Source organism: Schistocerca serialis, chromosome 4 (assembly GCF_023864345.2).
Source record: "Schistocerca serialis cubense isolate TAMUIC-IGC-003099 chromosome 4, iqSchSeri2.2, whole genome shotgun sequence".
Taxonomy (NCBI): Eukaryota; Metazoa; Arthropoda; class Insecta; order Orthoptera; family Acrididae; genus Schistocerca; species Schistocerca serialis.
Genome location: NC_064641.1, coordinates 777,359,335 through 777,371,419, shown reverse-complemented (window position 1 = coordinate 777,371,419; position 12,085 = coordinate 777,359,335). Strand labels below are relative to the sequence as shown.

Genomic DNA, 12,085 nt, shown 5'->3' with positions numbered 1-12,085 from the left:
GGTGCTACAGAAGAATGCTGAAGATTAGATGGGTAGATCACATAACTAATGAGGAGGTATTGAATAGAATTGGAGAGAAGAGAAATTTGTGGCACAGCTTGACTAGAGGAAGGGATTGGTTGGTAAGGCATATTCTGAGGCATCAAGGGATCACCAATTTAGTATTGGAGGGTTGCATGGAGGGTAAAAATTGCAGAGGGAGACCAAGAGATGAATACACTAAACAGATTCAGAAGGATGTAGGTTGCAGTAGGTACTGGTAGATGAAGAACCTTGCACAGGATAGAGTAGCTTGGAGACATGCATCAAACCAGTCTCTGGACTGAAGACCACAACAACAACATCAATTACTAGTATGCTATACTGAACTAATTTTTCCATGAGTCTCAAAAATGTTTTTCAAACTTAGTTTACCTGTAGTCCTGTCCTACACCTTCCTGCACAGTAGCTGGATAATTATAGTCTGATTACGATTACTAGTTAGATCCTTCATTCAGAGCTAGCAACATTTCATGTTGACTCTCAACTGTTGCCAAAGCACCACAACAAAGCATCAGCTCAATTGCAATATTTGAATCAAGGGGAGAGCATATATGTAATCATCATTGGGCACTGGTGACAGCAGCTTTAACTGTTGTTGCTGCTATGGACAAAAGTGGATTGTAGCTGTTTTGGCAACCACTCTCTGATGTATAAGGTTTAATTGTGGCTTTACTGATAGGTGATATGGTAAAAATGTAGTCTTATATGTCAAATGTAGAATAATAAGTAGTTTTAATTGCTGAGTATATCAACAAACTCTAGTGCTCTAGCTGTCCAGCAGTAAAGGTTTGTCTCCTAATTACACAACATCTGTATGCTACCCAAGTTCAAAGGTAATAAAATTATGAGAACTGTGTCACGTTATTACATTGTTGCTACAGGTCATATAAGGCAATAGTATTTGCAAAGCACAATGAAATGAAGATTAACAGAAATAATGACAACAAAAAGTTACTTCGTGTTGTCTCAACTTTTGATGCATCACAATTAACCATGTTTATTACAGTTTTTATTGTAAATATTGAGTCACTATTTCTAATAAAATATTTATTTATTTTCAGTAACAAGTGCCATAACAAGAATATAAATATACAGTGCCATAGCAAGAATATAAATATACAGTTAGAAGATATTATATTATATATATTATCACAAAGGAATATAAAATCAAAAATAGTATGAAATTAAAGTAAAAAAATCATGGTAAGGTAGCTGTTGCTCCTAATCTAAAGGGATAATCAAGCTTATGGAGTTACAAGCTTGTTACATCAGTCCATCCATTCAGTGATAAATGGTAATGGTTTTACAATTCCATAATTATTAAGGACTACTACGTTCTTCTTGTGAGCTTGTATTTGATGCTGCATCAATCTGCAATAATTAATAAAATTAATAAGTAATAAAGTTAGTAATAAAACTAATGAAAATATAAGCTACAAAAATTAATAAGTAAAAATAAGTTGTGGAAGATGGGTTACAGTAAATAAAAGCATGGACAAGAAATACCAAAGGAGAACCATGGGAAAACATGGAAAAAATGAAGGAAGGGGAAGAAGGAGAGAAAAAGATCTGTAAAAAAAGTGTTGCACAGCAGATCATTTGAACCAAAAGCCCAACTGCATTCTATTTAAAGAAAGAGTAATGATTCAAAACAAGGAATAATTATGATAAAATTCATTTTAGGAGAGGTTTTCAGGATAGTCAAAGAATTGTCTGAAGCACACATATTCATTATAGCTGCAATATTTATCAGTAATTTGAAAAAGCTTTTCTGGAGCAGTACTGGTTGCAGATAAAACAAATAAAAATGCAGGCATCACTGTTGTTTGTATCTGGCTACCAATGGTATGACTGGAAGGAATTCACAGGTAATAGGTACATGGACCATAGAATCATTTTCAGGGTATAGGATTTTGTTACATAGGCTATCAGTGTCTTCATTTATTATCATAACACAGTATCAGCATTCTGATTTTGTAATTTTCATGGTGTGGGGTTCAGTTTCATCAATTTAGATTCATTATTTGGGTACCTTTTATGAAGATAACAATTATGAGTGCGTTTATGGCAGATTCAATTTAGCCATAAACAATTTTATATATTTTGTTATTATATTATAAAGTTTTAAAGCCATGAAAATTATTTAATTTTGTTAAAATGCACGTATAATCTGAACAACATTTGTCTGCTTGTGTCTGTGTATGTGTGGATGGATATGTATGTGTGTGCGAGTGTATACCTGTCCTTTTTTCTCCCTAAGGTAAGTCTTTCCGCTCCCGGGATTGGAATGACTCCTTACCCTCTCCCTTAAAACCCACATCCTTTCGTCTTTCCCTCTCCTTTCCTCTTTCCTGATGAGACAACAGTTTGTTGCGAAAGCTTGAATTTTGTGTGTATGTTTGTGTGCCTATCGACCTGCCAGCACTTTCGTTCGGTAAGTCACATCATCTGTGTTTTTAGATATACACTCATGGAAATTGAAATAAGAACACCGTGAATTCATTGTCCCAGGAATGGGAAACTTTATTGACACATTCCTGGGGTCAGATACATCACATGATCACACTGACAGAACCACAGGCACATAGACACAGGCAACAGAGCATGCACAATGTCGGCACTAGTACAGTGTATATCCACCTTTCGCAGCAATGCAGGCTGCTATTCTTCCATGGAGACGATCGTAGAGATGCTGGATGTAGTCCTGTGGAGCGGCTTGCCATGCCATTTCCACCTGGCGCCTCAGTTGGACCAGCGTTCGTGCTGGACGTGCAGACCGCGTGAGACGACGCTTCATCCAGTCCCAAACATGCTCAATGGGGGACAGATCCGGAGATCTTGCTGGCCAGGGTAGTTGACTTACACCTTCTAGAGCACGTTGGGTGGCACGGGATACATGCGGACGTGCATTGTCCTGTTGGAACAGCAAGTTCCCTTGCCGGTCTAGGAATGGTAGAACGATGGGTTCAATGACGGTTTAGATGTACCGTGCACTATTCAGTGTCCCCTCGACGATCACCAGTGGTGTACGGCCAGTGTAGGAGATCGCTCCCCACACCATGATGCCGGGTGTTGGCCCTGTGTGCCTCGGTCGTATGCAGTCCTGATTGTGGCGCTCACCTGCACGGCCCCAAACGTGCATACGACCATCATTGGCACCAAGGCAGAAGCGGCTCTCACCGCTGAAGATGACACGTCTCCATTCGTCCCTCCATTCATGCCTGTCGCGACACCACTGGAGGCGGGCTGCATGATGTTGGGGCGTGAGCGGAAGACGGCCTAACGGTGTGCGGGACCGTAGCCCAGCTTCATGGAGACGGTTGCAAATGGTCCTCGCCGATACCCCAGGAGCAACAGTGTCCCTAATTTGCTGGGAAGTGGCGATGCGGTCCCCTACGGCACTGCGTAGGATCCTACGGTCTTGGCGTGCATCCGTGCGTCGCTGCGGTCCGGTCCCAGATCGACGGGCACGTGCACCTTCCGCCGACCACTGGCGACAACATCGATGTACTGTGGAGACCTCACGCCCCACGTGTTGAGCAATTTGGCGGTACGTCCACCCGGCCTCCCGCATGCCCACTATACGCCCTCGCTCAAAGTCCGTCAACTGCACATACGGTTCACGTCCACGCTGTCGCGGCATGCTACCAGTGTTAAAGACTGCGATGGAGCTCCGTATGCCACGGCAAACTGGCTGACACTGATGGCGGCGGTGCACAAATGCTGCGCAGCTAGCGCCATTCGACGGCCAACACCGCTGTTCCTGGTGTGTCCGCTGTGCCGTGCGTGTGATCATTGCTTGTACAGCCCTCTCGCAGTGTCCGGAGCAAGTATGGTGGGTCTGACACACCGGTGTCAATGTGTTCTTTTTTCCATTTCCAGGAGTGTATTTTTCGTTCACCACAGGATCAACTTAACCAACACTTTTTCGCCTTTTTTCATACCAGATCTCCAGTTACTTTCTAGTTCACCCTTATCTCTCCCCATATATTTTTATCTTTCATTTTCATTTGGTCTGCTTGTGTCTGTATATGTGTGGATGGATATGTGTGTGTGTGCGAATGTATACCCGTCCTTTTTTCCCCCTAAGGTAAGTCTTTCCGCTCCCGGGATTGGAATGACTCCTTACCCTCTCCCTTAAAACCCACTTCCTTTCGTCTTTCCCTCTGCTTCCCTCTTTCCTGATGAGGCAACAGTTTGTTGCGAAAGCTTGAATTTTGTGTGTATGTTTGTGGTTGTTTGTGTGTCTGTCGACCTGCCAGCACTTTCATTTGGTAAGTCAAATCATCTTTGTTTATATATATATAACTTTCTTTTAAATATATTGCTCAAAAGCTACTACTGATTCATTAGAATATTCCTTATACTTTTTTATGTGATCTTTCGATAAATGTTTCAATTATTATGATATAATAAAACAAATTCTACAGAACAGTTGCAAGCAAAAGGTCATAAAATGAAACCTATAAAGAGTTGTGTAGAATATTCATATTAATAGAGTAGGTAAACTTTCAGCTGAATGCAAGAGACTATAAATAATTTGAGACATATGTTAGTTTGTATGAAACTGAAATTACAGTTTAATATGGGATGTAATGTGTCACTTCTCTAATGCAACAGACACACCTTACAGACCTATTTACATCTATACATTTACCAAGTGAGAAAATAACTGAGAATGCATTTCTTCAATTGACTTTTTAATTTTCTCATCATGCTACCAAGACATTAAAGGCCTGGTGGAAACACTTTTGCCCATTTTATGTTTACATAATGTCTCATTTATTCATCAGATTTCCCTATGCAAATGTTTTAACAATAAATAGTGGCCATAGTAGACACTGTTTTGTAGAGAGAACAGGTATTAATGGCAAAACTCATAAAGGAGAAGACATATTACAACATGATTGTCCAAGCAACAAAGATAGTTTTATTTACTAGGAATTGATTTCATCGGCAACTGATATGGTGCAACAGCAATCAAAAGAAATACTCCGACTGTGCATCTCTGATAGTGCCCTTATGATTAGTTGATGTAATTATGCATAAATCAAAACTTTTTGATTGAAGTTTTTTTGAAAGATCAAGAATGTGACAAGATAAATTTAGTTTGTAAGTCATACAAACTCAAGGATTCATTCTATTTGTTGAATTTCAATTTTAAATTCATATACTGTAAAACGTAACACTGTGTATTATTTCCTAACATCTAGTACCTGGCATTGTGGCAAGGATGAGGCAGTGGCATGGCCATATAGAGTAGCCAGCCAGGGTTGGTCATGATCAAAGAATTTCCCAACAACCATACAATAATTAAGGACAAAAGTAGTTTTCAGAAAAATACTATGAATGCTAGAAAATGTATAACAAAATAAGGTACTGTTTCAAGAATCTCAGAAAGAAGATTATTATGATAAATAGATGTAAACTATGTGATGAATAGAAGAATAAGTGGATGCACCATAGTCCTTAATTTATTATAGTCCAACAAAACCAATAAAACCATTAAATGGTACTTGTTAGCCACATAACCAGAGTATCATTCAACTCAGCCCTTGAATGATATTGACATAAAAATGGAAATTGTACAGATTGATTAATTTCATATTGATAACAGCTACACAACAGTGAATACATTTACTGTTATGTGAAATGTATATAGTGTTACTTACCATATAGAGGCAGCACTGAATGACAAACAGCCAGAGTGAAAAAAAAGACTACTGCATATTATCAGCTATCAGCCTAAGTCCTTCATCAGATGTAGGGAAAACATGTGCACATTTATATGTGCTTAAGTCACTCACACATGGCCACTGTCATCCAAAGATGCTGGGGCCCAACCAAGAGCCCAGAGATAGCAAAGGCAATGTGTTATGGATTTGTGAATGTGTTTGAATTTTGTCTGTATCTGATGAATGATTTGGTATGATAATATCTCGCAGTCTTTCTTCAGTATGCCTGTCTGCCACACATTTCCTTCTCTGTGTGGTGAGTAGCAATCTATCTGTTTCATACTGTTGTTCCATCTTGAATTTTCTATTGTTTGGACGTATTACTCTTATTTAGAGAATAATTACATATAAGCACAATTTTACAAAAATTTAATTAACATTTTACAATTAAACTATGCATTGTAGAGAAATTTCAACATCACAATGCCACCATGCTGGAGCTTGACCAAAAACAGGTACCAACCATTTTCCACATTTGTACTAATTATAAAACTTAGGTAACTTTTCATTTATGTAATTCAATCACATGATGTGGCACTTAAGTTGATTAATTAATTTGATACAAAACAATACAGTATTATTATATTATTTAGTGTAACTTTAATTTGTGGCAGACTTTGGGACTTAAGTTTCTTGCAAGTGATGGGCTTCGCACTTTAATTGTTTTTCAAACGCTGAAACTCCAGGTACGAATATCAACAATGTAGCAAAAAGTTGATTGCTACTTACCTTAAAGATGACGAGTTGCAGACAGGCACGATTAAAAGACAATCACATGTAGATTTTGGCTACAGCCTTCATCAGTAAAAACACACACACACAGGACTGCAGCACCTCGGGCCAGAATGCAGGGGCTGGACTCCAGTTTTGTTGGTAGGCAGTTCTCATGCCAGAGGTGTAGGCCAACTTCTGCAGGAGGAATTAGGACCAGAATACCGGGTCACAAATTTTTTCAAACCAAGTGCTAGTCTGGATCAGGTGACAGAGGATTTAGGTTCACTCTGTAAAGGATTTACCAGGGAAGACACCGTGGTTATTGTGGGTGGGCCAGGGAACAGCATCAACAGAGATCCTGCGTACAGTATAGAGTGTGACCTGGTAAAGATTGCGTCGGCATCGAGATACACCAATGTTGAATTTGTATCTGTCCTGAGACGCCATGACTGGCCTCATTTGAACTCTTCTGTTGGGAGAGATAATTTGGAGTTGGAACGGCTGCTTGGGTCGGGTGCGAGGGCTCATATTGGTGTGGTTCCTGTTGATTGTCTCAGTAGTTGGGACTATACCAGGCACGGCCTACATCTCAACAGGAAAGGGAAGGGGAAACTGGCTGGGGTAATAGCAGGAAATTTAAGGGGGGGAGGCACTGCCATGAATGGTAAAATACCAGTGGTTACAGGTGTTGGAGCAGCACCTTTTTTAGGATAGGGAAGACAGAAAGATGTCAAGTTCTACAAGAGGTCAGAATTGAAACAAATCTTCAGTTTAGGAAAGAAATTAAACAGCACAATTCTAGCACATTGGATCACCAATCACAGCTGCCAAATATAAATTTTCACCAATCACCAGAAATTTTATCTCCACCAAGTTGTAACTCAGTCATAGGTAATTGCATTGATGAATTAAAGTCACCCAACCCAGTTGACACAATCTGCCTATCTGAACACAATGTGACCACTGGTATAGGAACTAGGCCTATGCACAATGAGAAACTCAGACAGGAGAGTACTGCAAATGTTAGAATAAGTAAAGGTTCTCATAAAAGTATAATTAAAAATAATTGAAGTATATTTCATCAAAATATTGGGAGTTTAAAGAATAAAGTAGATGAGCTTCTGGTTTGTTTAGAAGATTTAGAAGCTGAGAATGAAATAGATATACTGTGCCTGTCTGAGCATCACATTGTTACTGATATGAATAAGGTAAATGTAAGTGGTTATAAGCTCTCTGCACATGTAATGAGAGAAAATATGGACAGATGAGGAGTTGCCATATATGTCAAAAGTTATCATTGTGCAAAAAGTATAGAAACAAAAAAGTTTTGTGTAGAGAAACATATAGAAGCATGTGCCTGTGAGCTTAAATTAAATAAAGGCACATTTGTAATTGTAACTGTATATAGGTCCCCATCAGGAAATTTTCATCTATTTCTGAAAAATTTGGACTCCTTGTTGTGCTATCTGTCAGACAGGGGAAGCAAATTATTATTTGTGGGGACTTCAAAGTAGATTCTCTGAAAGAGGGTAATAGGAAAAATGACCTTGAAGTATTACTCGGTTCTTTCAATCTGACACCCGTTATTGATTTTCCTACTCGGGTGGTAAAGGATAGCAGCTCACTGATAGATAACTTCTTTATAGACCAAGATAAGTTTAACCAGATAAATGCTCAGCCTGTTGAGAATGGTCTTTCTGATCATGGTGCACAGCTAGTTACAATATATGACATAGCTCCATTCAGCAATACTAAACAGTCCTCCAAAGTAGTACGTTCAGTCAACGATTTAACAATTGCAAATTTCAGGGATAGCCTACAACAGTTAGACTGGGATGAGGTGTACCGTGAACCTGATGCCAATTTAAAATATAATTTATTTCATGACATTTTTGTAAATGCATTTGAAAACTGCTTCCCCAAGAAAATAGTTAAATATACTCGTAAGAAACCTTGTAACAAACCATGGCTTACTAAGGGTATAAAAATATCTTGTAACCGGAAAAAGGAAATGTATCTGACAGCAAGAAAGAGTAATGACCCAGAAACTATCAAACATTATAAAAACTACTGTGTTATATTAAGAAAAGTTATTAAAAAATCCAGAAGTATGTGTATCATCTCTGAAATCAGCAACTCTGATAATAAAATTAAAACAATTTGGAATATTATTAAAAGAGAAATAGGTCAACCAAGAGCACAGGAAGACAGTATTACCATCAAATTGAATGAAAACTTTATGAACAAAAAGTCAAAAGTTGAAAATATTTTTAATAATCATTTTCTAAATGTTGTGGATATAGTAGGACCCAGGTGTTCATAAGAAGATGCTAGGCTTTTAATGGAAGAGGCCATACCTATGCAATTTGATACAATTGAAATCTCACCCACTTCTCCCTCTGAAATTAGGAAAATAATAAACTTGCTTAAAAGCAAGAACTCACATGGAATTGATGGCATTTCCAGCAAAATACAAAAAGCTTGTTCTCAACAGATAAGTAAGATTCTCAGTCACCTGTGTAATAGCTCTCTGGAACAGGGCATTTTCCCTGATAGACTGAAATATGCTATTGTTATACCTTTACATAAAAAGGGGGATAGATCTAATGTCAACAATTACCGTCCAATCTCCCTTCTAACAGCTTTATCCAAAATTTTTGAGAAAGTAATGTATTCAAGAGTAGCTTCACACATCTGTAAAAATGAAGTACTAACAAAATGTCAGTTTGGTTTCCAGAAAGGTTTTTCAACAGAAAATGCCATATATGCTTTCACCAATCAAATTTTGAATGACCTGAATAACCGAACACCACCCATTGGAATTTTTTGTGATCTCTCAAAGGCTTTTGATTGTGTAAATCATGAAATTCTGCTAGAAAAGCTCAAGTATTGTGGCATGAGTGGGACAGTGCACAAATGGTTTAATTCGTACCTAACTGGAAGAGTGCAGAAAGTTGAAATAAGCAGTTCTCATAATATGCAAAGATCAGCACATTCCTCAAACTGGGGAACATTCAAGAATGGGATTCCACAAGGGTCAGTCTTGGGTCCTTTGTTGTTCTTAATATATATTAATGACTTACCATTCTATATTCATGAAGAGGCAAAGTTAGTTCTCTTTGCTGATGATACAAGTATAGAAATCACACCTGACAAACAAGAATTAACTGATGAAATTGTCAATACTGTCTTTCAGAAAATTACTAAGTGATTCCTTGTAAACGGACTCTCACTGAACTTTGATAAGACACAGTACATACAGTTCCATACAGTGAATGGTATGACGCCATTAATAAATATAGACCTTAATCAGAAGCATATAGCTAAGGTAGAATATTCCAAATTTTTGGTGTGTCCATTGATGAGAGATTAAATTAGAAGAAACACATTGATGATCTGCTGAAATGTTTGAGTTCAGCTACTTATGCAATAAGGGTAATTGCAAATTTTGGTGATAAACATCTTAGTAAATTAGCTTACTATGCCTATTTTCACTCATTGCTTTCATATGGCAACATATTTTGGGGTAATTCATCACTGAGGAATAAAGTATTTATTGCACAAAAGCGTGTAATCAGAATAATAGCTGGAGTCCACCCAAGATCATCCTGCAGATGTTTATTTAAGGATCTAGGGATATTCACAGTAGTTTCTCAGTATATATACACTCTTATGAAATTTGTTATTAACAACCAAACCCAATTCAAAAGTAATAGCAGTGTGCATAACTACAATACTAGGAGAAAGGATGATCTTCACTATTCAAGATTAAATCTAACTTTGGCACAGAAAGGTGTGAATTATACTGGCACTAAAGTCTTTGGTCACTTACCAAATAGTATCAAAAGTCTGACAGATAACCAACAAGTATTTAAGAAGAAATTAAAAGAATTTCTGAATGACAACTCCTTCTACTCCATAGAGGAATTTTTAGATATAAATTATGAAAAAAAAGAAAAAAATTATAAAAAAAATAAAAATTAAAAATTAAAAAAAAAACACAAAAAAATAAAAAAGTTGTTATATTAACTTAAGTATGTTGTTAAATTAACTTAATTATGTCATGTATTGGAAAATTTGACTCGTTCCACATCATTACGAAATATCGTATTCATGATCCATGGAACTAGTATTAATCTAATCTGATCTAATCTAATCTAATCAGGTGCAGTGTCAGTATGTTGTACGGCAAGGAGATGGGGAAAATAGGAACATGCTCCCCAAAATCCACAAATCCAACAATCCTTGATGCTCCATTGCGGCAGGTTATTGTGCCACCACTGAAATAACTCAGCACTCATTAACCAACACCTCCAACCAATTGTACATAATCTAGCTTCCCATGTCAAAGATACCAACCACTTCCTTCACTGACTCTCCACCATCCCCACCCCTTTACCTCCTGGATCCCTACTTATTACTGTTGACACCACCTCCCTATACAACAACATAGAAAAAATGGTTCAAATGTCTCTGAGCACTATGGGACTTAACTTCTGAGGTCATCAGTCCCCTAGAACTTAGAATTACTTAAACCTAACTAACCTAAGGACATCACACACATCCATGCCCGAGGCAGGATTCGAACCTGCGACTGTAGCAGTTGCGCGGTTCCAGACTGAAGCGACTAGAACCACTCCTCCACCACGGCCGGCCCAACAACATCCCTCATGCCCATGGTCTTAACACTATTGAACACCACCTCTCCCAACATCCTTCAAACTCCGAACCCACTACCTCATTCCTGATACACCTTACTGACTTTATGCTAACCAACAATTACTTCTCATTTGAAGGGAAGATATATAAACAAATCTGTGGCACAATCATGAGCACCTGTGGGGCACCCTTCCATGCCAACATTTTCATGGGCCGTCCAGAGGAAACCTTCCTAGTCTCCCAAAACACCAAACCCATAGTCTGGTTCAGGTTCATTGATAATATCTTCATGATCTGGATGCAGGGCCAAGATACCCAATCTTCATTCCTTCACAGCCTCAACTCCTTCTCTTCCATCATTTTCATGTGCTCCTCCTGAACACAGTGTACCACCTTCCTAGATGTTGACCTCCTCCTCTCTGACGGCTCCATCTGCACCTCTTTCTATATTAAACCCACCAACCATGAACAGTGGTTGCATTTTGACAGCTGCCTTCCCTTCATACCCAAAAATCCCTCCCAAATAGCCTGGCTACCCATAGATGGTGTATCTGCAGTGACAAAAACTACCTTGCTCAGTATGCTGAGGGTCTCACCAACACCTTCACACACAGGCACTCTCCCTCCGACCTTGTCTGAAAACAGATCTCCTTGCCATTTCCCCTCACAACCCCAATCCTCCCATCATACCCCAAAACACAGAGGAGTGACCCCTTTGTTCCAGTATCACCCCAGACTGGAACAACTGAATCACATCCTTCAACAGGGCTTTAATTACTGATCATAGTGTCCTGAAATGATGGACATCCTACCTGAGATACTTCCCACTCCTCTTAAAGCAGTTTTCCATTGCCCACCCAACCTCCACAACATCCTAGTCCATCACTATTCCACTCCCACAAGGATCATACCCCTGTGGAAGACCCAGGTGCAAA

The 12,085-nt window shown here is 38.7% G+C and overlaps 1 protein-coding gene across 1 annotated transcript in view; it reads right to left on the bottom strand.

Moving 5' to 3' along the window:
• Positions 1-1,248: 1,248 nt before the first annotated feature.
• The window catches only part of LOC126474942 (uncharacterized), a 147,876-nt gene continuing 137,039 nt past the window's right edge, over positions 1,249-12,085 (bottom strand). The window contains exon 9 of the mRNA XM_050102461.1: positions 1,249-1,413. Coding sequence (XP_049958418.1) covers positions 1,363-1,413 — 51 coding nt within the window. The 3' untranslated portion in view covers positions 1,249-1,362. The remainder of the gene's footprint in view (positions 1,414-12,085) is intronic.